General features: G+C 35.8%; 1 protein-coding gene across 6 annotated transcripts in view; it reads right to left on the bottom strand.

Annotated features, from left to right (window-relative positions):
* LOC149027403 (uncharacterized) overlaps positions 1 to 27,668 on the bottom strand; it is a 29,951-nt gene that overhangs the window by 934 nt on the left and 1,349 nt on the right. Inside the window, exons 3-21 of one of the 6 annotated variants that reach the window (XR_016174542.1) lie at positions 25,073 to 25,941; positions 23,716 to 24,941; positions 21,182 to 23,287; positions 20,238 to 20,283; positions 19,250 to 19,324; positions 15,507 to 15,649; positions 15,001 to 15,068; positions 14,549 to 14,762; positions 14,024 to 14,175; positions 13,095 to 13,872; positions 12,679 to 12,977; positions 12,388 to 12,541; positions 12,222 to 12,266; positions 11,941 to 12,142; positions 11,785 to 11,846; positions 11,551 to 11,651; positions 10,627 to 10,679; positions 9,952 to 10,081; positions 8,151 to 8,252 (exon numbers count right to left, since the gene is read on the bottom strand). Coding sequence is in view for 2 of the 6 variants with exons in the window: in XM_089162398.1 (XP_089018524.1) it covers positions 10,627 to 10,679; positions 11,551 to 11,651; positions 11,785 to 11,846; positions 11,941 to 12,142; positions 12,222 to 12,266; positions 12,388 to 12,541; positions 12,679 to 12,717 (656 nt within the window). In the remaining 4 variants the exon portion in view is untranslated. Of the gene's footprint in view, positions 1 to 8,150; positions 8,253 to 9,951; positions 10,082 to 10,586; positions 10,740 to 11,550; positions 11,652 to 11,784; positions 11,847 to 11,940; positions 12,143 to 12,221; positions 12,267 to 12,387; positions 12,542 to 12,678; positions 12,978 to 13,094; positions 13,873 to 14,023; positions 14,176 to 14,548; positions 14,763 to 15,000; positions 15,069 to 15,506; positions 15,650 to 19,249; positions 19,325 to 20,237; positions 20,284 to 21,181; positions 23,288 to 23,715; positions 24,942 to 25,072; positions 25,942 to 27,668 lie in introns of those variants that run through there. The other 5 variants (XR_016174544.1, XR_016174543.1, XR_016174541.1 and 2 more) reach the window with 5 other exon arrangements.

A 27,668-nucleotide genomic window follows, 5' to 3' on the forward strand; every position in this document is an offset into this window, starting at 1 on the left:
AAAAATTCAATAAAACAGGGGAACCAATAATATATCTTGCAGCAAAATCAAATACGGGATTAGCAGTATTTTTCAAAACATAAAACTTTAATGAACCAGGGGCAGCAGCAATATAAGCATTGGTAAGACCAAAGTAGAATACCGAGGCAGCAAAGCAATGGCAATATTGGGATCATCTCCTATTTACCAGAAGAATATCTAACTAGAGTTGGGTATGGTATATAGGTTAGTAGCAGGCATAGAACAGAAGTAGCACTTTGTAGGAAACCACATACAAACATTCTAGTAGTCGCAATAAAACCAATTAGGGGCATGGCATTGAGATTAACAATTGAAGAGCAGTATCAGTTGAAGAATTCACATGAAACAAATTTCGTCCAAGCAATAGATGCACTCCAAAGAAGCAAAAAAGAGTCGACTGGAAGCAAAACATATATTCAAGCTGGCAAAGAGCTTTAGCAGGTTAACAGGTCCTCCTGTGTCCAAAAAAATTCACTAATTTCTAGATTATACAATAGTGGTAATAGGCTAATATCAGGTCATGGGGGGAAGCGCGGGGGGGGGCGGGGGGGGGGGGGGGGCCGGGCCCCCTACATAGATCACCCCATAAATTGTGAAAAAGGAACAAAAAAAACATAAAAGCGGCGGGGGGGGCCCGCCCCGGAGAAAAAAAAAAAAAAAAAAGAGAGAGGGGGGGGGGGGGGGCGCGTTTTTTAAATTTTTTTTTAAAACAAAAAAATAAAAAACCAAAAAAAAAAAACCCAGGGAAAAAAAAAAAAAAAAAAAAAAAAAAAAAAAAAAAAAAAAAAAAAAAAAGGGGAGGGAGTTTTTTTTTTTTTTTTTTTTTCCTCAAAAAAAAAAAAAAAAAAAAAAAAAAAAAAAAAATTTTAAAAAAAAAAAAAAAAAAAAAAAAAAAAAAAAAAAAAAAAAAAAAAAAAAAAAAAAAAAAAAAAAAAAAAAAAAAAAAAAAAAAAGATAAGTTGATTTCATGCATATTATTTTATATGATTAATTTACTATATTTCCATGTATTTACAATTGTTTTATATCAATTTACCCTAATATAATATGAAAATGAATATGTTGCACTCTTTCCTTTAATTTCTATAATTTTGGTGATTTTATATATTTCCTAACAAATTCTAATAAAGATTTATTACTTTTACGTGTAGGAAATTATCAATCAAATCTGGGTATTATTGCAAGAGTCCTACCTCAAGTCAAAAACATAGAGAGAATGAGTCCTTGCATGCTTCTATGTTTTATTTCCTATTTAGGATTTGATCAAAGAAGGGAAAAGAGGAAGAAGAATCCAATTCAAATAAGAAAGATAGAAGAATCCCGTTTTTGAGTGTCTCTGTCCAGTTTTGATCAAGATCTTCATCGGATGGTCATATGGTGTCCGATCAAGCCGATTTTTGGAGGAGAGCTTCACGACGTCTTGGTCTTCAAATCCAACGGTGGGATTATGCATTGGAGATCTCTAAGTTAGTCCGATTTATACATCAAAACACTCCTTGGTTAAGTCAGATAAGAACTCTGAGTTTGATTCAAACTCTAAGTTTAATTAATCTATAAAAGGATAGCAAAGCCAAGGAAGAGAGAGAGGACGTTTTTGGGAGCTTTGGAAGAGCGTGGAGGTTGAACCAGAAGACGTTGGATGGCTTTGGAGATCTGAAGCTTGGGAATAAGTTTTTCTTGATCTTCTTTCAATGTTCTTGAACTCCTCTGTAATGTTTTTAGTTTCTAGTATGAACTAATTTAGTTTTTCTAGGGATCAGATGTAGCCTATCTTTGAATTCCCACTCTTGACTTCATCAATATAATTTTGAATATTGTTTCCTTTGATTGAGTTTTTACTTCTATTCTTCATGCTTTTGATTAATTGGCCACTAATCAACTGATTTGTTAATCATAATGAACTGAGAGGGGATTTATGTGTTTAGTTCATTGGAGTAAAAGCCATGAATTACATGTAGGATAGAGATATACTTACATGGTTTGTGTAGTTGTTACATGGGAATCCATAGAATTTAATGATTTCTCAGTTGTTGTAACCCACATAGAAATATAGTGGGTTAGCAATTGAGGGAATTTCTATTAGTACTCGAGAGAGACTAGTAGATAGGGAAGGGAATCTCGACTATCAATCAGGAAAATATTTCTCAAATTATAAAGAGGGAGAAAAGGGTGTGAATGCTTAGTTATGGTGAAATCTGACCCCTAGGTCTTTAGCAATTAATAATCTCAATTTAACTTTCAATTTGCAATATAGTCTAGAATAATTATCTTCCTTATTATTTGTTCAAATAAAATTGGTATAATTAATTTGGTACTTAATCTATAGTCTTCGAGGGATCGATCTTTTATCATTATATTACTTGTTACGACAGCGTACACTTGTGGGGGTTTTTTTCCAAAACCACATGGGGGGGGGAAAATAGAGCAAACAAAAAAAAAAAAAAAAAAAAAAAAAAAAAAAAAAGAAGGGGGAGGAAAAAAAACGGGGGGGGGGGGGGGGGGGAAAAGCAGGAGGGTATAAGGACAAGCAACCCCAAAAAAAAAAAAAAAAAAAATAAAAAAAAAAAAGCATCTCCCGCTGTCCTCTAATGTAATTTCTTCCCCTTCTTGTTACTTGGATTTCTAACAAAATCAAATCTTCTTGTTAGCTAGTTAACCTGCTGTTCTCTTCTACAACTGTAATTTGAATCATCCCCATCCCCAATTCTTCTTATAACCTTCTAAATATCCCCATCACCACTTCATCTTCTGACCTTCCAAATTTACCCAACCCTAAATTCCATTCATTTCAATTCTCATACTCCTCAAAAAACCCAAATTCCATACTTAGATATATACCGAGCTACCATCAAAATCAACCCAAACTTTAGGATTGATCCCCATGAATCATTATCTAAGTTCTCCCAACTTCCAACCTATTTCAATAACTTTTCATCCCATATCTCAAGAAGCTGCCACATCTATTCATACACTCTATCACAATAAATGTTTCCAAAGCTATCCAAGCACCATAACAATGTTATTATGTATCCCAACCATCATTATCAACAACAACAACAATAAGACTTTTGCCAACTAAAATGGGGTCAGCTACATGGACCAAATTATGTATCCCAACCATCATTATCATCAACAACAACAACATGTTGTTTACTATTAAGTGATGTTATTTTGGATTCTATTAATGATATAAATTACTCTAAATGGTTATATTATAATATGTTTATGTGTGACTTTGCGCGAACAAAAGGTAAGGTTTGATGTTGGGTATTATCCTTGATTTGAAACTTTATATTAATGATATGTATACGATATTAGAATTTATGGGATGAATGATGTTGAATGGAGTTATTCTTCTTAACTAATCTCATCAATTGGGGTTGTGGGTTCGCCCATTACCCTAGTGACCTCATGTGATGGTATTTAGATTTAAATTGCATAAATGATAGGTGTCTAGAAGTGTTGGGCTAGGAATCCCTATGAGTACTACTACCCTTCCGGTAGGGGTATTGAAGCCGGTTAACCCGTGATGCTAGTGGTTGGATCCTAGATGTCGAATGGGCTCACTATCATCATAGAGAGGTAGGGTTGCATATAATAGATAAGGGCTCCTCGGTTCTCAAGACCGGTAACCAATCCGTGAGAGGACATGGAGAGCATCATGTTTATTATATGTGGACGATCACTGGGTTAAGGAATGGGGTCCAACAGATGTCTCCAGTTGAGGATTTCATTCATAGGTGGGAAGGTATCGACGCAAAAAGGCACTAGTCATGAGGGGAGATATCTGAACCATATGTAGTACAAGACCATATGACCTTGCACTGGGCTTAAGCTTATCATTGACACGTGCCAAATCTCATACCAAACGGTGATGTGAGAGAGTGGTGACCTATACACCAACCACGGTTCGACATGACTTTACCCAACAACCGTAAAGAACCCAATAAATGTCTCTTGTTGAAGGAGAGTGACTAAGATCGCCCAAAGGAGATTAGTGTTTATAATTAAAGCATATCTACCATAGAGAATACATGATAGAGTTAGGGACATCATATCATAATCATGCATCATTTTACTTATATTATTAATCACATGCTTATCTTATGTTTATGATGTGAAAATGATGGATGAATGCATGACATGAAAGTTAGTTAACCTCATTGAGTTCTATGAACTAACTCCTTTATTTGTGTATATTTTTAGACTTCTCCTCAGGTTACGAGGACCCCACTCCCATGGAGGATCCATCGGTGGGAGATTTCCATGAGAGCGTGATCAGAGAAGAGGTGGATGCACATGATGCATCATGCTCCTATCTTAAATGTTCTTATAGAGTCGCTTTCCATTAGAATCTTCCTTAGAGACTTTCCGCTGCAAACAAACTATTATCTTTTCTATTAAACTCTGATATTTATGTCTTTGGATTCTAAACCTTAGATGATTGTAATCGATATTTTGGATTTTGGATTTTAATACTTGAACTTGATTATTCTTGTCCTTTTAATTATGTTATATCATGAGTTGTATGGAATTGTCACTGAATCTAGGTCTTGCAATGTATCACCCCCCACAGGTTTTCGGGTATTACCGGATCCAGATGGGTGGGGTGTGACAGAGTTTATCTGCATGATTATTATTAACAGCCCAACACTCTCCACCGTACATCATAGCTGGTCGAACGACGGTCCTATAGATGGATGGGATACATCGATCTCACAAGACCTCAGACGCACCTCTCCACTTCATCCACCCTATTTTGATTCTTTGGGAAAAATCATCCTCTATCTCACATCTCTATTTAAGATTGAACCAAGGTACCTAAAACGATCAATCTGAAGAATCTCCTTATCGTCAAGTTTTACCACCTCATTGTCTGCCCGATCATGACTAAAGTTACAAACTAGATATTTTGTTTTCGTTCTACTTAGTTTAAAACATCTTGATTCCAAAGTTGCTCTCCATAATTCTAACTTGGTATTAATCCCTACTTGAGCCTCATTTATCAACACAATATTATCAACAAAAAACATACACCAAGGAACCTCCTCTTAAATGTCTTTGGTTAATTCATATATCATAAATGCAAATAGATATGGGCTTAAAGTTGATTATTAATGTAGCCCAACTATAATTGGGAATTCATTACTTTGTCCCCCAGTGTTCTTACACTTGTTATTGAACCATCATACATATCCTTAACTATGTCCATGAATTTACTTGCGACCCTTCTTTTCTATAGCACTTGCTAAATTAACGCTATAAGAACTCTACAAGCTTTTTTTAGGTCAATAAATATCATACGAAGGTCTTTCCTACACTCTCTATACATTTCCATAAGTCTCCTAATTAGGTAAATAGTCATTGTTGTAGATCTTCCTAGCATAAACCCAAATTGGTTCTCCGTAATTGAGGTTAATTGTCTCAAACGGGTTTCAATTACTCTCTCCCATAATTTAATAGAATGGCTCATCAGTTTAATGCCTCTATAGTTATTACAGCTTTGTATATCTCATTTATTTTTGTAAATTGAAACCATGATACTTCTCCATTCATCTGGCATTTTTCCTGTGCTCATAATCTTATAAAATAATTTAGTAAACCAAGCTAGGCCGTGGGTTCCTAAGCTCTTCTATACTTCTATTAGGATTTCATCAAGGCCTTGTGTCTTGCCTAGTTTCATCCACCTAAGTGCTTATTTTACTTCAGACATCGAAATTCTCCATATATATGTTAGAAAATTGGTGCCTTGGTGGATGGTGTAATTGTCCGACTCACAAATACTAGAAGTGTGCTCATTTAGTAGACTAGAAATAGATTTTCCATCTCTTCTTAATATCCTCATCACAAGCTAGTATTTTATCATCTCCACTTTTAATACATCTAACATGGTCAAGATCTCTACTCTTCCTATCCCTTATTTTAGCTATCTTATAAATAGATTTTTCCCCTTTCTTAGTGCCCAGCTTGTTATATAACTCTTCATACTTCTTCTACCTTGCTTATCCCGCAATTTTCCTAGCTTCATTTCTAGCCAATCTATATCTTTGAAGATCCTCAACATCCTTAGTCCTTTGCTATGTCTAGCAGTTGGCTACTGTCAAGGCTGCAAGAAGTACATATTCACCACAATCATCTTTTGTAGAGGCTCTGTTTTCCAAGTCTAACGCATAAGAATTTTGAATTAAAAACCTTCAATAACCTTTGTGAGTAATGTGCCGTCAGATGGTCAAGACTCCTCACTCTGTTCAACCTAGTTGATCTAAGAGTTGGATCATGGACAGTATTTATGATGCATAATGTTTTCGAGGTACAAAAAGAAAACCTACATAAATTAATCTGTGAAGCAACATAGAAGAGACATTTTTCCCCCCTTTGGATGCCAACATAGAAGAGACAACCATTTGCCATTACGACAAATATATTTCATACATAATAATTGTTTGATTTCCAATAATATTTCACTAACGCTTCTAATTATTCAGACTCTTTTATATTTAGGCATTGACCGATGGGCCACAATGATCTAGCCTCCACTCTGGTTTGGTTGTGTGGGGTAGGGGGACCCCCAAGCAGCCCCAAAAGAGCCTAGAAGGAGCCCAAAGCACATGCGAATAGGGCCCAAACTAGGGGGCCGAATCTAAGGGGCAAAATGGTCATTTTCACCCCTTGGATCGAGTCTATGCCAATAGGGTTGAGTTCAGAAAATTTTCTGGTTTTTAATTCTGTTTTTATTTTTTAATTTGGAGTCTCATATGTTGAGTTATGTTGGCATTTGGGTATTAGTTGGAGTTGCTAGTAGGTGAAGATGTGGTTACTAATTTTTAGGAGTCTTATCTTGAAAGGAGTTTGTTTTGAGTTTGGAGTCAGTTATAGGAGGTCTTGTTTGACAAGTAATAGGAGCCAACAATAGGAGGCTATAAATAGCCTAGTCTTATTGTAATTTGGCAGATTTGATGATTAATGAATTGATTGAGTGAAAACTTGGCTTGAGAGGTCGTGGAATCCCTAGGAGGGTGACCTGCGGCTGGGTTAGAGTGTTCATATCTTCAGTTTGAGAACTCGTTCAACATTCATAAGCTTCCCCTGCAGAATTCCAGCAAGCTACCTCACATTCCACTAAGTTTAAAACATCCCCAAGCCCTTCCCCCTTCATGTTCCTGCAACTCCAGCCCCTATCCAAAACCCTAGACACCATTCCCTTTCTCATTCTTCTTCCCACGTTTTCAGATCCCACCCCAACTAGGACTCCCCCATTCCAGCCTCAAAACACCCCATTATACCCTCTTTAGGATCGCCAAAGCCTACTGAACACAGATCTAACCTTATTTCTGCAAACCTACCTTCGTTAGCGACTTTTAGAAAATTCTACACTTCATCTTCTTTGTTACGAAAGTTGCAGAATTTTTAAAATTTCAGAAAACCATAATTCCTTCACACTCCCTTCTTTCCCTAATCAGTTTCTGAACTACAGATTAGAGGCAGTACCACTTCTAAACTGCAAAACAACAGCAGAATTCCCCAAATCCTAACCCTAGCCAAATCCCAGTTCAGCTAGGATTTGAAATTCAAGTTTGAATTTTGGATTCTATTAAATTTCAGATCTCTTTTCAATATTCCAGCAACCTTTTAGGCCCCTTTAAACCCTAGCCGAAACCTCCAAGAACCCGAAATAGCTGCTGCAACCTCTCAAGAAGATCCTGGAAGCTAACCCTAAACACTGGGATACATCAACAAAAGATCCAGGTGTACAAGCGAGATAAAGGTATAAATTGTGTTATGGCATAGAAAACATTTAAATAAACATACTATAGGAGCAGATAAGAGAGAAAAGAAAAGGAAATGGTAAGCTCTGAAATGAAAATCACAAGTGGAGAAAATAATCTGGCAGACATGATTAAAAAATGTTAATATAGGCATAGATGTGCACTTCAACCATTACATTGATAAATATAAATATAAATATCTACATGAAAGCAAATATTTATCGAGAGAGGAGGGGGTGGAGGCTGCATTGGGGATGGAAAAACTAGCAATGGAAGTTTAAAGGTCCAGTGTCCTAAGCTCAAGGACCCCAACAGAGGAATTACATTGTCAACTCGGAAGTTTAGAAAGGGTTGGACACTTACGAATGCCAAATCACCCCAACCCCGGTCAATTATCCTCCTTTGTCCAGACTCTTTCAAGGCTTTCAAAATAATGTTTGTTGTTATTTGTGCATCTTCCAGAGGCTTGAAACAAACAAAAAAAAAACATTTTCAGCTACAAATAATTACATTGAGTGTTTAAAATGCATACACTATAATAACTAAATAAATCATGTTTCTAATAAAAATTAAATGAATCAGAACAGAGGTTATAAAATTCTTGAGTATACACAAATAAGTTCTAGAACTTCCAAACTAAACTAACTGTATTTTAAGTAATTGAGCAAATGCTCATAATGGTTTAGAATTAATAATATAAGACCCACACTGCTACATAACAACATACAATTCTTCCTCCAGTTTTCCACCTGTAGATGTAAATGCTGCCTCAACCATATGCATTAGTTTGCTTGAACGGCAACTAATAATCCCCAATGTTTATTGTGAATGACGTGCATATCTAATGAACATTGAATAAAGGAACATGAGCTCTTAAACTTGTTTTTTTTGTAAACCCACCAACAAGTCAAGAGACTGTAACAATAGGAGGGACTTCTCATTAAACTGGGATAATTAAGCTACTATCAACCACCTTAATGAAACCAACACATGATTCATTAACTGTCAAAAGTTTTACTTAAAATCTTGGGTTAAGTTGGTTTTTCTTCTCTATAGAGCTTTAAGTTTTAAGCACCAAAAGATACAAAGAAGCATGGTTCAAGTTTTGTCGAAATTTAGATTCCTCCAAGAACTAAGACGAAACCCACTAGGAGTTTTCAAAGTCTTGGGATCTCAGATGGACCCTATAGATGGGCAAATATGGACTACCAAAACAGTTGGGCCAAAAGCATGTCATGGGATGTATATATTGCACATTCAGAGGAGTGGCTAAGACAGATTCACTGGCATATGGTTCATGGGATGGATCCACCAAAGAACTCATCATGCAATTAAGTGGAGATCTAGGCAAAAGTTTCTTTTGCTTCTTTAGTTTGTAGTTAACATCATCTTGTTTGTCATGGAACTTTGATTGCATTAACATTTAAAGTACATTAGATTACATATCTTTGTATTTGACGATAATGGATTATATGTTTCTAAATTAATAGGAAATGAATTAGAACTTTTCGTAGATTTTTTAATACAAAAAACTTATTCATTGTGTTTAGAGGCCTTTAAATAAGGTGTATGCCAAAACCCAGCTTAAAAAACACTCGAGGTAGAGCCAAGACAGGTACCAAAATTTCAAAGAAAATTTCCCTGGTTTCTTTCGGCCCATCTAGCCAAGCGGTCGAGCCAAATCTCAGTTTCTGGCTGGCCAAAACTGACCTTGAAACCAAGATTTGAACCTTGCAAAGAAGTAAACACCATCAAACAAAAGCTTCCTTTGAGTCTGCATCAGTTTGTCAATGAGTGGAAGGGTGTGCAATCCTTCAAAAGCACTGTGACATGGGAAGCCTACGTGTCACAGAGAAAGGCCAGCTTTCTTTGGTAGAGTAAACCAAGATTTTGAGGTTTCAATCTATTACGGCACTCATTTGCATGACAGAATTTTAATGATGCATTAGTATTTGAGGTATAAGTGAGAAGTCAATCAAGTGAGAAGTCAATCAAGTGAGAACAAACTAGGAATGTGCATCAGTGCATGAATCAACAGCAGGTCAGAGAGGAATCTTATTAGTAATGAGAAGTTAACCACAGAAAGCATACTTTAAATATCAGAAAGCATACTTTAAACATCAAAATATCAGACTCAGATATAATCTGTAGAAAAATGCCATACCATGCTGCTGAACCCTATATATATAGGTTTGCTCCATCTTCAAGCCATTCAATGAACTCTTTTTGAGGTTGGTATCTTAGCCCGAGGTTTAACAAACAGAATCCAACAACATCAACTAATGGGCCGCAGTCTGCACATGAATCAAGTTCAATATTTCCAAACAATCCCAGCATAAGAAATATAAAGATTTCTAACAAAAGATGAAATGAAGCAAGCCAACCCTCCTGATCTCAAAGCAGGTCGGCAAGCCTTACACTCACAAATCTTGACTAAGTAAAGTCTGAACCAGCCACTGTGGTGACTGAAGCTTGACCCAATCAGTTGGACCATTGATGAACAGAAATACAAGACATTCTTATAGATACTATACTTTGCACAAACTCCAAATAACTATTTTTTGCACGTCAATAACAAGACTAAAAGAATTAACCGTTCAGAAATTTTCCCAGTGAAAATGAAGAAAGAATATGGCAAGTAGTAGATGACCTAGCCAACTAGCATGGATGATTGTTGCTTACATGACTAAAACAATATGCACATCTCAATTTTAAAAAGAAAACATTGCATACCAACATATTAGCACCATTTTGATGGTTTGAATGAACATAGTATTGTATAGCTTACAGCTGACAGGCGAAGGGCCAAAGGATGGAGCGTGCAGAGTCGATCGTGTACCTGTCATGTGACCTGTTGTTCCTAAGCAATGTCTTTCTCGAAGCGACCCACAACTGCACAGCTCTCCTTTATGTTAGGGGGGCACTCAAATGGAACTTCAATCAGATGCGATACTGCAAACAATTTTACCCAAAAAAGAAATATATTGTAAACTATTATATGTTATCTACTCCCTTTTTTCCCTGAGGGTGTTATCTACTGCAAACAATTTGACCATATATGAAGGATTAAGAGAGTGTGATCTTGAAATTATTTTGTGAGAAATCTCGATATGCAATAAAATACAGACAAACGCAAGAGAAGAAGCGATAATTTTCTAGGGAGAATGGTATGCATCCCAGTTAAAGGAAAGATAAAGCTTTGTTTTCTACGGTCTCTAAATTGAATTCTAACTGAATATTGGGAAAATCACAAATTCAATATCCTAGTTGAGACCTAGGGACAATAACATGAAATGTTTTTCTTTCTCTCCAAAAAATTAACAAAGAGAGTTGAATACCCATAACAAATGTGAGGAAGGATTAACAAAGCACAAATACCAAATTTCATATTCAATATTGCAATTGGTTGACTGCCCCTGTCTTTTGGTGCTAAGTAGTTAGATTACATGGGTCTTTCACAATTGTAGTCATTATGTCCTCAACATATCATGGTGGCCTTTGGATAAACTTGAATTGGTGCAACTGAAACACTCTAGCTAGAAATTGGGTGCTGGAGAATGGATAAATGATGCCGTCCAAAGTTATTGCACTAAGGATTAATATTAGTTTTTTATTCAACAATTTAGTTATGTATGCTTCAGAAAATTTCAATTTCAGAATGCTTAAATGCCCAGCGATGTGCATTTACTAAATAAATCACCAAAGATGCTTTGATCTTAAACATTCTCTAGTTGCAATGGTGAAGGCATGCATCAGTTCCAACCTCTTGAATCAAAAGAGAACTTGAATGCTCCAGCTTTGCCTTCTGCTGAAACATGAGCCCTATGCAAGTTAGGATGATCCCAACCTTCGGATGATGTGATCCTAGATACAACAGCGATGAGAGGAGAATGAGAAACAAGACAGTATACACCCAACATCTTATCAAATGGAAGCAATGCACCTAAAAGATCCTATAGAAGTCTCAATTTAATGACTGCAACCAAGGTTTACAAACCAAAACACTCTTCCGCTTTTATTAATGCCCTTGTCAGTATCTCCTCTGCCTCTCCAAAATTTCTGGAACCAATACATGCAGGATTCAGGACTCAAACATAAAAGGAGTGGACAGGAATAAGCTGAATGCAAGATCAATAAGTAACAAAAAGCATACCCCGCATGTGCTTCAAGCTGTCCCAATGCACAGGTGGCCCCCAAGAGAACTTCCGGTAGCATATTACAAGTAGATAATGAAGATGGATCAACAAAAGCTCTGGTCTCAGATACCCCTTGAATTGCTTTCTGGTAGAACTGCTTTGCCAGAGAAAATTTTCCAGTTGCATGCAAGTATTCTCCATGTGAAATAGCAACATTGCCTATAAACAGAAACCATCAATATATAGCAGAACCAACAACATCTGCTACAAGGCCTCGGTCCAATTAAAAGCATCCTACCAGAACAACTTTCTTTGTCCTCGGAACCTCCAAAGCACAACTCTGCTGTAAAACCAGAAGTAGCAAAGTTGTCAGCCACTTGCTAGCACAAAAAAAATAAAAAAATAAAAATAAAAAACCCTAGAAATTAAAATGCATGGGGAATAAATAGATTTTTCAGCCACACCTGATTCAATATTACCAAGCAAAAGCTCAACTAGCCCTTTGAGAGCTTTAGCCCTAGCTTCCAGAACACCTCCATCAGGACAGTAATCAGTTTCTGATTCACTGCTTTGAAAGAGTTGCAAGCATTTATCTGCGACCACCGATGAAGCATCATCCTATATAGGGAGAAGGATCTTCCGAAATTAATTCAAGTAAACAAAAACTCCTATCCAACACCTCTTTTGCCCCCCCCCTCTCAACACACCAAAAAAAATATTGGAAAAAGACTAGCAAGAAGAGTCACTTTACGAACCTTTGCCAACTCCAAATAGACCCCAACAAGACCTTCCATGGAAGCAACTGCAAATTCAAGTGCATAATTTTGAAGAGGAATTGTTTTAATGGCAGGCAAGGTTTTATTGTGCCGTAAGAACCATTTTATTGAGATGGAACCTCAATTTCCACCTTGTAATGATTCTTAAGATCTAAGCTTGATTTTCGGATTGGATGGGAAGAAGCAAGCACAGAAGGAATGGAGCACCCCAACACTGAGTTCATGGAGACTGCATCACTGTTACTTGCAGCAGAAGAACCCACCATGGGCAATCTACTCTGTGCATCAAGCAGCTTAACCTCATCAATATTGCTTGAACCTGAGTGGCCGAAGGTTCTTGTGGTTGTGACATCAAGAGAAGCAATAGGCAGATGTACATTCACAGATTTACCAACCTTCTTCAAGTTAGGAACATTAGCATCTTTATGATTGTATAGTTGTGTGTCCTTCTGACACTCATATCCACGTAGAGTTGAAGCTTTGCTCTGCTACAGTAAGGAAATCATAAGATGTTCACAAGAGACCACAAAAATTGAATTTTGAAGGCAGTGATTCAAAAAATACTTGAAGCATCTATATGTACGCACCATTGTGACGGTAGAATTGAATTGCATCATTATACCTTATCAAAGTAACATAGTGAAGGAGAAGGCATCCGCAAACCTGATGGTTTCATTGGTGGAAAATTCACGTTATTTTGATTGTCCACCGTGACATATTGTGAGTTTTGTGGGAGCAGAACAGCCATTTTGCCTGAGCCAGCCTGACCAATGGTTGCTTGCACATCAATAACAGGAACTGTAGGATCTGGAACCACCTTCAAGCCTTTATTAGTACCTTTTTTACCCTGAAGTATCTTGGGAGTGGCCGATAATTGTTTTCCCAAATCAGAGTTGGCCAGTTCTTTAGGATAACATCAATATCAGTCAAAGCAAAAACTCCACCGAACTCAAAAACAATAAACTGAAAGGAGAATGTGAGGCAACAAGCCATTGATTCCATATAATTTATGTGTTGTAACAGTTAATAAAATCAGGTTAAGCACATGTGTTCTCACCATTGTTTTCCGAGAATTGTGCACAGAGGATTTAGTGGATGAGGGAGTGGAACCAGGAGGCTTTTTAGCATTACTTAAGTTTCCTTTCAATCCAGAATTTTTTCCTGCACGGCTTACTGTACAAATACAATGGAAAGTCCAAAATAACAACAATCAGGATTAGCTTTCATGAAATCCATAGAACAGGAAAAGGAAGGGGGAAACAACGAATTATCAGGATCCCCTTTCGACTGCTTTTAAAAATTAAAAACATGTTGAGAATGACACCTGTTGCACCATTCTGAGTGAACCTTGATTGCTTGGCAGATAAATTTAAGGTTTTTGGGGCAGTATGTACTGAAGAAGAATCTTTCTTTGGAGCTGATTTTAGGAAGTTTTGATTCTTTCTTTGTTGCACTTTCCATGCTTCTGCTGGGAAGCTGCTTTTGAGTACAGGTAGGTTAAGGCATCCACTTTTTTTCAAGTTTTAATTTAAAATGCAATCCTTTTGAATAGAGAATAAAAAAAGCACAAACAAATGAAATAGAACAAATGTTGTTTATGCCACTAAAGTACAACTATAAGTATGATTCTAAGTTTATGAGCTAAATAAACCAAACGAATAGCTTTAAGAAATTATGTTGACCTACAAAACCCATAATGCTAGAACCAATTATATCAATTAAAAAATACAAAAAAAATTTATCAAATTATTACTCAAAGCTAAGTAGCCTATAAGATTATGGTCAATCACATTAAGGCGCATCGGAGAGAAGCTAAAAAACAATGAAAAAAAACAGAGAAGAGATATACCTACTGGGCTTTGTAGATCAAGTGTGGAGGCGGATCTGTCAAGAATGATCAAGGCGAGGATGTTTCACAGTGGCGTAGATTAAACTGCCATTCTCCACCATCATATCAACAAACCATGGAGTTTATGAAGTTCAAGTGCTTCTTGTTTGTGCATAGCCAGCCCAAATTGCTCAAAACTCCTTCCAATCCGTTGACATTTGAAAACCACTGTTCTCTGAAGAGTGGAGAGGAAACCAGTAAAAAATAACAATTAAAAGAAGAAGAAAAATGAGCTGCAATCATCTAAATACAATTTGAAGAATTTACAGCCTATCTTTCTTGATTTCTTTAAAAATCAATTAGTAAGAAATATAAATTCTAAGTGAAAACTGGGTTTCCAAGTTCCTATCAAATGGAGTGGCTGAGAAAGAAATCATAAATTATAAAAGAGACGGAGAGATATAAACACTTACTATGGTCTTCATTGCTCAATTTTTATTTATGTCTCAATCAACTGAAATAAGGTTGAAAAAACACCATTCTGTTCAAGCAAATTGAAATATACGTACAAAATTAATAACCAGACCAGTGTATCAATGAAGCCAACAGGAGATCTAATTTGACCATCAAACTCTCCACCATAACTGGAGAGTAAAACATTACATGTACACGCACACGCGCACACACACACACACACCCAAAAAAAAAAGAAAAAAAAACCCTACTTCACAAAAAACCTTAATGCCGTTTACCTAGCTAAGGTAGATGGGGAAAGGTTTACACAAAAAATCTTACTTCACTGTCCATAAAGTGGTGAACTTAGCTCAGTAGTGCAAATCTGCATAACTAAGGTGTTCACTCTCCACTTCGTTCCTGTCATTTGGCAAAGATGATATTCTACAAATCTATAAACAACTTAAAAGCAAGATAGGCTTAAAAGCAAGATGCCTATAGTTAGGCGGAAAGGAGAATGTTTCACCTTTAGTCCGAGCATTTGTCTTTTGAGTTTTAGCGAACATTGATTTCTCAAAAGCTAACTTTTTATTTAGCTTGGGCCAGTCATCTAAGTAATACTTGACAGCTACCCGCTTACCTTCTGAATCTTATTGAAGGGCACGATTCCTACACAAAATTGCAAAAAAAACAGGATAGTTAAGTTCAAAATGGTAACATCCCTTATACCACCTCACATCCCCATCCCATTAATAAATAAAAATGCAGCAATTTCAAAGTGTACTATAAGAAATGAATCAAATCTTTAAAAATTGAAGCCATGAGCACAAATCTGGTTCTAGTTTGTCAAATTAGCAATTTCTTCTTCGATCGATAGAGCGACAGAGATCAAGAAACAGATTGAGAGAGAATCGAGAGATAGATTGAGGGAGAGAGATTGAGAGATTTGAGACATAAAAATATAAAAATAATAAATATATATATATTGAGATCGTAGTTTATAGGGAAAGTTGTTTGAGATTTTTTGAATAAAAGTGGTTTATAGGGATGGTGGTTTGAGATTAAAAAAAAGTATTAACTTTTACTTTTATTTCTATAAAAAAAAATCTTACTAAATAAAATGAAAAGAGAAAAAGGAAAGATGGTTTGAGATTGGAAAAAAAGAAAGAATGAAAGAAATATTGTCTTTTACTCTTATTTCTATTAAAAATTTCTTTCTTAGTTTGAGATAGGCTTTGATCATTTAAAATAAAATAAAATAAAATAAAAAGAAGTCGAGTGGAGATGAAAAAAAAATAATCAATTAATAAAGAAAGCTATTTGAAAGGAAAAATAAATAAAAAGAATTTAAAACGAGATATCTTTTACTCTCCTTTTTAATAAATATTTCTTTCCTGGTTTGATTTAATGTATTTAAATAAAAATATACATAAAGCGTACCAAGAATTTGTAAAAAATAAAATTAAATAAAATGACAGATAAATTAATATAAAAAAATATGACATTTTAACAAAAGTAAAGGATATAATAGTCAAGTGAAAGATTTGCGGAAAAAGAAGAGTACATGCTTTTATAATAGTAGTATGATAGTATGATACATATATATATATATATATATGGCTTATATTTTCTGTGTTGGTTTCCTATTTGGTGTTAGATTAGTTTCCTAATAAGTCTAGGATTAGTTTTCTTTACTTGGTTTTCTCTTCCTACTCAGAGTGGGATTTACAAATATTGTAACTATGAATACCCCATTGGGGCCTATAAATGGAACATACTTTATGAGCAATGTCTCTCAAAATTTCAACATGGTATAGAGCCTTCTTAAGATTGCTATTTTGAGCGTCGTTTAAGTCTCTAGTTTGAAGAACCAAACCCCAGTTCAATGAGGAAGACGAACTAGGGTTCCATGAAGATTTAAAACGAGAAATCATATATGTTTTTCTTGGTTTATTTCAGTAACTAGAATTTTCAGTTGAAGAAGTTTCCCCATTGTTTCTGATGGTGCAATTGTTAATCAATATAATTTTTACTAAAGACAAAGAGGAAAGGTGAATGGTAAAACTTTCCCGAGTCTCCAGTTAACCCATAGTTTTTTTTGTTGTTTTTGTCTTCCCTTAATTCAGTTGTGTGTGTGTGTGAGAGAGAGAGAGAGAGAGAGCTTTTTTTATCCTTAAGTCTCCTTTTTTCTGCAATTCCTAGATTTGCTCTATATATGGTTTTTCTATTATTGTTTGGTTTAGATATTCAATAACAATTATTTTCCTAGCTTTATTTCATCTTATTTATCCATTATTTTTGCTTATCTTTCTTTCACCTCACTTCACTTTTTTAACTTCTCCTTTTTTTTTATTAACTTATTCAATGATTATTTCTTACCTTAATTTCCATCTATACGCCATTTACATCGTGCCATTGAGAGCTTTAACCTTCCAAGTTATTTCACATTGCCATTAAAGATTTCTTCTTGTCTAAGTTTACCCATTGATATTAATTTGTGTCTTCTAAGATTTCTCATAATTATATCCGGGTCATTATCATACCTTGGTAGACCATGGACCATATCACTTAGGGATCTTCTTTGTCACTGTGTTGGGAAATTGAAGATATGTCAAGTTTTATATGCCAGATCCTTTGAGATTTGGTCATTATTTTGCCCACGTGTAAAGCTAAAGATGAGAGGGAGATTGGGGCAGTGTTGTCAAAGCATCCGCCTAGGCGGCAAAGCAGTTTTTCAACCGCCTTATTTTGAACCACTTAATTGACGCGCCTCCCCCCTTGCTTTTTTGCCTAGGTGTTACCGCTTTGTCACCTTATTGCCTCCGAGATGCTAAAGCAACCGCTTTTTTTACATTTCTACATAATACTTTTTTTTAAATCAAAATTTATTTTACAACCATATATAAATTTAATAGTTTAGTCATTTCAGAATCGAGACCCAAATTGCAACGGACCCCTGTGCCCATCAGCAACAGAATGAGAAGCATGAGTCATTCTCAAGTCAACATCGAGAATCAATGAATCATTAACAGGACAATGACTTGGAAATCGGAATAATAAGATCCATTAATTTATCGTGTTGGCCCTGTTAGTACGTAATCATTGTTATGATGCTTGATGAGATGAACTTATGTTTGTGTTATTTTTTGGATAATTTTTCATAATTATGATTCTTGAATGCTTTCTTTTTTGATGAATGTGACTATTGAATGTTTATTTAGCTTATTATAGAAAGTAGCTGTATTGAAAAAAAATTGACCCAACCACTTTAATCACCTTATTGCCGCTTTGTCGCCTAAGCATAGCCCAAATAGCTTTGGTCGCCTTACCACCTTAACAACCTTGGATTGGAGATGCCTATAAATTGATGTCTACTTCAAGAAATATTTTATGGACTCGATAGTAAGTTAGATCGTTGTTGGAGTGCATTTCTTCAGAGTTGCTCAGAACTTAATCTATGTTACCTTAGCAATCTTCCACTTCAGAGATCAAACATTGTTATAGATCTGATGTTTGACCTGTGCAAACCTAATCTCTGTTACCTTTGGAGATTTGCACTTACCCTTGGCAAATTTTTCCTTTGGAGACCTAATATTGCTGCAGCTTTGAAGTTTTATTTTTTATTGTTGTACCCGAGCAATTTTTACCCCCTTAATATATTCTCTCAAACCTGTGCAAAAATTGGTCTTCTCAATATTTGAAGATGCTACCTTTTCCTTGGTTGTTCTTCCTTGGAGACCTAAAGTTGCAGACGAGATGAGGACAAAGCAAATGAAAATCTATAAGGTGGACATAATCTATATGCCATTAATGAAGTTCGAAAATCAAGTTGCAAATTTTTACCTGGATAGATATTATATCCTATTTTGACCAAGTTAGGCATATGTGATATCTATGCCTCAACTTAAGGGGGAGTATTGGAAGTATGATTAAGATTTCCTAATTGGAATAAGACTCCTCTTTTAATTATATTTTTTGTTTGTTTATATTTTCTATATTGGTTTCCTATTTGGTGTTAGATTGGTTTCCTAATAAGTCTAGGATTAGTTTTTTTACTTGTTTTTCTCTTCCGACTCAAAGTGGGATTTACTCAAATTGTAACTACAAATACCCTATAAGGGCCTATGAATGGATCATACCTTTTGAGAAATATCTCTCGGAATTTCAACACCATCATTAGGCAATAGGAGGAACTCACATAATGAAAGGCACTGGAAATTAGAAATAAATGAGGATTAATAAATTAGAAAAGAATGAGGAGACCATTACCTTTTGGCTTTGCCAACAAGATGAGAACTCCACATATACCCGGTTGGAAAGTGAGAGACGGATCCATGGTATGTACTGAAGTATGCAATAGGGCAAGTTTCAACCTCTTTTTCCTAAAGTCATTAATCAATCCTCTAATACCCCCACCATATCAATAAATCCACAAGAATGTATGAAAGCTCGACAGATAAGGAGCCAAATGTGAGGAATGATAATGAAACAAACACAGGCATTCCATATACTCTCCGTAAGTTCACAGAGAACCAAAGCAACCCAATAACCAGCAGCCTAAGATACACGTGCCAATGGATGAGGAAATTCATACGTCGGTCTGCCTATGTATGATATAAGTAAGAAATTGCATCATCATCTAAAAACTCAATTAAGTGAAACTCCACAGAGAACCAAAGCAACCCAATGACCAGCAGCCTAAGATACACGTGCCAATGGATGAGGAAATTCATACGTCGGTCTGCCTATGTATGATATAAGTAAGAAATTGCATCATCATCTAAAAACTCAATCAAGTGGAACTCCACGAATAGAAAGGAGGAATCTATTTCACCCCCGGGGGAAGGGGGGAAATCCCTACTTATTTGACCTAAAAATAATGAAAAATAGTTATCTATTTCACCCACAGGAAAAAGAAAACATTTATTTGATATAATTAATGAAAAATGGTCTTATCTTGTTATGCCCCACAAGGAAATCACCTTACTTCCACATAAGGCGCCATGCTAATATAAGTATCCAAATTCCAAATAAGAATTTTCCAGTCTCTCTACATGGTTTTCTTCTTCTTCTTTTTTCTATTTTTCTTTTTTTTTTTTTTTTTTTGGGGGGGGGAATTTGCAATATGCTGTCAAATCAAGAAGAGATTTCCAGCTAAATTCTAAGCTATAACGATAATCATCCAAAAAAGAAAATTGACGGCTATGTAAGCATTGAAAAACAAAAGGTATTGATCACATAGGAAAATTCCACTTACATCCAAGGCATTGTGAAGAAGATGTGGAGGGTTACACCAAGAGCTTCTGCAACATGTGCATGTCCTACAAGAATAAGCACATGTTAGAATGTTTATTCACTCCATCCAAAAACAAGAAATTCTATACATATAGAGAAGGGTGTGAGACAACAGGAAAGCGTTAAGCTGTATCACAGGAACATATATAGAAAATCTCATTCAGAAACATTGGAATTTCATAACTAGTCTAATCAGAATTGAGATGCTCTTGACACAAGGTGCTTAGATGTCAATCATGTCATACTCAGTTCTTTCATAGTCTGACCCTACTGGGCAAGTTGCTGCTCATCCTTCCTAGAATATGAGAAGTTCTGACTGGTTTTTAGAAGGCAGTCCATGATATATATATATATATATATATGCTCTAGTATAGAGCCTTTCAATCCATGTAAATATTTCAACAATAAACATTTCTATGTAAACTGTTCAACTCTCAATGGATTTATTCTCTTTTGTATAAACAAATGATTTTCAAGGAGTCAACATTTAACTGAAGTCTATGTTGAGCTTTGCACAAATTGACACCTTGCTAAAGCATAAGAAAAATAAATTCATCAGTTAATGCAACAACTATTGGACAAAAATTAAAACAAAGTGTGTTTTTGGTAGTAACAAAAACCCAAAAGTAGAAATTAGAAATGTTGGGGAGACTCACCCACCACAGCAAGGTGTGCGACGCGGGTCGAACACCGGTTTATAAAACCGGGGTTGGCAAACAAAAAAAAAAAAGAAATTAGAAATGTTTAGACGACAATACAAGAAAAGACAAGATTAACTTCTTTTTTTGTTCCTTATGATGAGATATTTAATAATTCATCAGCAATGCTAAAAAAGAAAAGGAAACCCTAACCCAAAAGTGAAGGACCATATTGTGAATCAATTCTGAACGCATGGGAGAAACTCACCATAAGCACGAGGATTTGAAATTATTGCCTGAGCTCTAAAAGGAGTCCTAGTGTCCATGTCTGGATCTGTGCAAGCTGGAAGCAGTGAATTAATAATGGCTTCCATTTGCTTTCTCTGCAAAGATATTTCCCCCGGTGCAGAAGGAAGAAAACCCTTATTTCATGCCATATCTGAAATTCAAAAAACTATCCCTTTCTGGGTCCCTATGGGAAAACGTTCTTAGTTCTTATAAACTCAACAATGTGACCTCAATAAATAAATAAAATAAGAAATTAGAAACAGGTCAGGAACCACAGAGCATAAAAATATCAATTAAATATCAAAAAAAGCTCAGGAGACAGTTTAATGCTTGCCAAACCTTCCGGATTCACTTCAAAGAGACTCGAGAAACATTGCTCCCCCAGCCCACTTTGTTTGATTCAGATCAATGGTAGCATAGTTGCTTGATTTCTCTATCTAAATCATAGCTGTAAAAGCAATCCAAAGCATTGGATGGGTGCCTACATAGATGGAAAGGGGCAAAGGCGGTGGAGGCCATTACATCAATAAACCCAAAAATAGGAATCTTAATGTATATAAAACCCACCAATAGGCCAAAATTAAGTTTCAAAGCCCAGTCAACTTGGATATTCTTTACTTCATCAACTCTCCCAGTGTTGAGAAAAAGTTGACCATGAGTTCTATAAAATTTAAGGATGAGTTCGGTGTGGTGCATCTCCAGCTTGAATCCTGAACAATACTGTGGATCCCACATGTGTTTGGAGTGTACTCTTTGAGACGGGGAGCTTTGTGTTAAAAGAATTTAGGTGGAAACACGAACTCTATGTGTTCAATCTTTGAATCAATGTCAAGTGTGAATGGCATATTCATAGAGTCCTCAATGCAAGAAACCTGCTCTCCAAGGACTTAAGGTACAAGCTCCACCTCTTCTATCCCTCTTGACTCTTCTTCTCAGCCTTCAAGTACACCACACACTTTATCACAAAATTGTATAATATATGTGCTAGACTCTCACATATCTACTAGAGGATGCATAAATCCAGTTGAATATCTCCAAAATCTGATTCAATATCAGACAATCCTTCATCAAAATCCTTTCCAAAACGCTCTAAACGCATAATAAGTTCAGAAGATAGTATGACAAATACGAAATTTCGGCTCTAACACCACTTGATGCAGCCCTAGATTGAGTTGGATCAACTAAAGTCTTTCAGAATCTCAACTCAAAGAGCTAGGATTTCAGGGTTTTGGGTAGTTGATTGGGTACACAAGCATATAGGTTACATTGGGTGGATGACAATGAAAATTACAGGACTTTGGTAACAATATATGACGATGATTTCTAAAGTTTGGGGACAGTTGAACTGTTAGATTGGTGTAGGTCAAGATGAAAATTTGGGATTTCTTAGGAGTAAGAAAATAGAGAAGAAAAAAATTTAGGTTGGGGAATTTAGAAGGTTAAAATTTTGAAAAAGAAGAATTAGGGCTGGGGATATGCAACTTACATTGTGGAAGATATTCTTGAATCAGCTTTAATGAGAAAATATATTCTATAATAAATCACATAAGTAAGAAAGAAAGAAAGAACGGAAGGAGATGAATTCAATTCATCAATTCATCCTCTAAATTGGTGGGGGATGCATTACATGTATATAGACCTAAAAATTCTAATTTGACTGATAAAAGGATTCCTGATCACTCTAAAAGATTCCCTAAACTAAATAAACTCAAAACATGGTATCCTAATATACCTCAAACACTTACTCAAATGCTGAAATTAACCGTATACTAGCATTGCCCCCAATTTATGGAATAATAAATTAGGCCCATTCCATCAATAAACCCAAAAATAAGAAGCTTAATGTATATAAAACTTACCCATGGGCCAAAATCAAGCATTTCAAAGACCCACTGACCCTGTTGAACATTCTTTACTGCATCAAATGGCTTGCCCAATATGAAGTTTAATGTGTGATGAGGCAAATTTTTTATTACCCATTAATGGTTGGCCTTATATGTTGTTTGTTGTGTCACAGTTCAATTCTCACAAGACACATCATAGAAGTTCCCGCCCTTCACCATTTGCTGAAGCCTCTAGGGCATATCTGGAGAAGAAGAAAAATAATATCATCCGGGGGAAACGACAATAAGCTGGGTTTTCAGATGAGAGTTTCTCCTCACCATTAACTACAGCACATAGGAGTAAGGAACACTATATAGGAATCAGTTTATAACAATTAAAAACAGGGTCATCACAATTGCTTTTTCCTTTAAATAATCCTCCTCTAATGCTAAAGATATAGAACCTTCTTCAATTGTACACCGAAATAGCTTTAGTTGGATATATTTAGATGGTTCTCTGATGTCTGAGTTGAAAATCAAAAATTTCATACTTAAAATATAACTAGTCCACACTCACAGGAAATGAAGGCTTGCCTAAAAAAAATTTGGCTAACTTCTTCTTCTTCTTTTTTGCGGGGGTTGAGGGGCAGGAATAAGAGCATACTATAAAGAAAGGCCAAAAAACACTAACCTATGAACCAGACTAGCAGTCCAAGAAGTCTATGACAATAAAGTGAAAAGATAATGTTCACTAGGGCCCTTACATCCTGCCAAAATCTGAGGATCGCCATCCAAACGTTAAAAGTCAATACCAGCTGAACAAACAAAATTGCATAAGTTATCATAAGTTGCCAATCTAACATGGTGACCAAATTCCTGCAGTAAAACTGGAGTCAAAGGTGAACTGTTGTTCAAAACCCCTAATTACAAACTGATAAAAATAATACTCCAACCGCTATGTAATCCATACTAAAGTATATCTACTTTTGTACGTGAGTGAGTGCTCGTGATTTTGTGTCCACTGAAAGTAAACCTAACTAAACCCTGTACCACCATCCCTCTGTATACCAGTACTACGTACTAATGAGTGGCAATGGAACCAATGAAAGAACCAGCCATGTTTCTGGGTATGGTATGGCATGTGTTGATTTAAAAACACAGGTGTCCACCAACCCATCACCCCAAAGGTACCAAGCTCGGCAGCTTTTTAAAATGTAGGGGCTGAAAATGTGTTTATCAGGAATGGTCTGGTATTTTAATAGGGTCAGGCATGATGTTGCTGATACATGTCTGTACAAAAGCTGCCCTCATTGCTATACCTAGAGGAACATTTGGCCTTCACGCTAATGTATTAATAAATAGACAAACTGTTCAGGTGGCTGTGCATTGGCTTATTATTCTTTCAAGAGGTACAGACAATCATCATGCTTTCTGATGAATTATACCTGTAAATTCTAATAATTATTAAAAAATCAAATAATTCAAACCAATCATTCATGTTGCCATGCGTATCTGTAAAATGCAATAGGCAGCATTGAACATATTCATCTGGTGATCCTACAGAATAAAAATATAACATACAAACTTTTTGATTTAGGAGCTAGAAATACGATCTCTGGATTCAGTAGGTGACTTGGAAAACCAGTGAAGGGAATTACCAAAAGTTTCATGGATTTTTCAATTGACTGAAGTGATTCTTACTGACTGACTCTCAGATGAAGCAGGCTTAAGTAAATTGAAGTTTATCACAGGATCCATGAAATTGATGACGAGAAGGCTATGATTCACCTGGCTACCCCAGAGCTAGCCGACACTGCATTGGTTTGGTAGGAAAGCCATATCGAGGCTGACAAAGCTCTGTATCATCCACCGGCAGCCTTAGCTTGTGAAACTTCCGCTCCAAAAATGAGAGTCAAGCTGTGAACAACGAAGAATAAAAATAGCTCAGTACTCTGCAGTAGAAGTTCTAGATCAAACATTCATTCTGAAGGGTAGTGCATCAGAAAACAACTCAAGCAAAGTCAAATAGAGATTCATGGTAAACATACCTGTAAGTCTCTTTGCCATTTCTAAGAAATGTTGAACATCCCCTCTTGTTCCTACTACAAGGCTACAAGCAAGGCAATTTTCAATCTTGGGATTTATTTATTGAATTCAACAGCAGCATCTTCAACATCAAGTGGAATCTGATCGAAAGCATCAAGCTTTAAGAGTTCTGAAGCTACAGGTGCACTTTGAGCCACATCAACCTCAACAGTCCCATCATTTTGGAATTTGAACAAGTTCCATAACAATTTGTTCCGAGAACCAATAAAACTAGTCAACTTCAAGAAGATAAAATTACGCAAAATAAATGGAATACAAAAAGGATAAAATATTTCCTGAAAAATTTACCAGCAACTAACCTGACTACAACAACAAGATAATGATGGATGGAGTAGAGAGAGAGAGAAGAAAAAAAAAAGAGCACGATACAAAGATGAAGAAATAAATGTTTGGAAATTTAGCATTTGTTTCACGATCAAGGTTGGAAAATCGAGACAGCCAAAGTAGCACAAGCAAGTGAAGTAACATGACAAGATGCAACAAGAATTCACGCACATGTATTCATTTCATCATGACAATAGAACTGTATAGCCTGTCCTTCTAATTTATTTATTTCAGAATTAAAGAGTCGTGCATGTATAACCGAGAGCAGGAATAAATTCAGAAATCAGATGCAAAAATGCTGCGTGAGTAAATGAACATATTGTAGTTCAGATGTTAACCTTTACACGTTCTGTCAGTCTGTAAAATTTCAAGTCATGCTTCAGAGTTTCCTTTTTCTCAGTCTTAGATCTAAACAATGCAGCATCCCACATCCCAGCTGACGTATCTTCTTTATGACGTGTGGGTGCCGTATAGCTGTGCTCCAAGACTTCAAAATGAACGCTTTTAGTACCACTATTCTATAATACAAGCTTCACAAAACTATTCCATTTTAAGTACTTTGACAAATTATCTTGGAATATCAATTTTAGCCTTGTCCAAAGGTACATCATAAGATTCATACCTCATTGCTTATCCACCTAGAGATTACCCAAAGCATAATGATACTACAAGGATGCCATTGTATAATGATAATTATTTTCTTTTGCATTAGTCATATAAATAGCTCAGCTTTAAGAAATTCATGGTGTTGCCCAATTAAGTCAACTCTACCAACTCATATAGACACTTGAATCATAATTAGTGTATCACAGCATTGAGCACATAACATAGCATGTCTACAATACATGATCCATTAGCACACAACAGCCCCATCTGGAAGTGGATGGCCAAGATAACCAATAGATTAATAAATTAGGCTGAAGTTACCAGACTAGAAATGGTCACAAGTAGAGGAGATAATTGTGACATAGCAGTTTAATTCACATCAAGAAAAGAGACACACAAAATAGATTGAACCAAACATAACCTTTTTTTCCAAACAATAAAAATGCTAAAAGCTAGAAGTTAAGGTTTGTTGGACAGTGAACAGTCTTTATTGGATTGGGAGTCAGCAGCTCATACTATCGTAGTTATCAAGGTAATGCCCAAGCAATAAAAATTTAAGAACAAAAGATTTCTCTAAGAGATCAAACCACTAAAAAGATTATACTTTCCCAATCAACAACTAGTGGGATCACATACAGACACCAAAATGCTCCAAAGGAAGTGCAGCAGCCCTCAAAGATTATGGAGTTGTGTTCAAGCTAAGAGTTCAAAAACTTGCATGACAAATGGATGCAAATGTCAGGTTCCCTTTAGGCTTTTGTTTGCCAACTTCCAAACTGTAGAAAGGGCACTAAAGTCTCTAGAAAATGTCCACAGAGAGTGAAACCTTAAAGAAGATAAGCCATGTATAGAACGAAAAGGGGAAATGGAGCAGCATGTGGTTGGGAGATTCTTCAAAGTGGTAACACAAGAGACACTGACTTGCAAACAGGGAACTCTAGTAACCATATCCATATATTCAAATTGGTGTGTACTGTTACCCAATAGAAGAATTGAAGCAAGTTTTCCCTATTTTTTAGGACCCATAACATCAAGAATTTCTTTGAGTTTCAAAGGGTATGCGCATCCCCTGCTTGCAGTAACAACACCACTGGTAGTGGATGCTAATGTTCCAATATCTGATTAGATGATACAATATTAATAAGCACAGGTACGTAACAGGATAAAAATTAAAAAGACAATGAAATAAAAATCTGAAAGAGTATATCCAGTAATCAACATATGGTATTGATAATTCAGATACATCAGCATTTCAACAGAAGTTCAAATTGCAAAACAAGTCTACCCTATCAGATAATTTATCCCCTCAAAAACTAACAGACTGAGTTTTCTCGCTTCATGAGCTTACACTGTGCAAAATAAGAAAATCCTGAGATTGTTACCATTAGAACTCGATGCCCCATGGATCAGACTTCCCAAACAAATCAGAGGATAATTAACCAGTAATGATGGTTTAATGGCCAGACATTAATCACTTGAATGAATAACTGTGAACTAGCTATATTACAATTTCAACGCAAAACATTCTTCTGATAAGAATTTTACAAGTAAAGCAAACTTCTCAGCAAATCATTTTTCTGGAATGAATTTTATAAGTAAACCAGTTTT

Source organism: Hakea prostrata, chromosome 1 (assembly GCF_041222555.1).
Source record: "Hakea prostrata isolate BN-2017 chromosome 1, UWA_Hpros_2, whole genome shotgun sequence".
Classification (NCBI taxonomy): Eukaryota; Viridiplantae; Streptophyta; class Magnoliopsida; order Proteales; family Proteaceae; genus Hakea; species Hakea prostrata.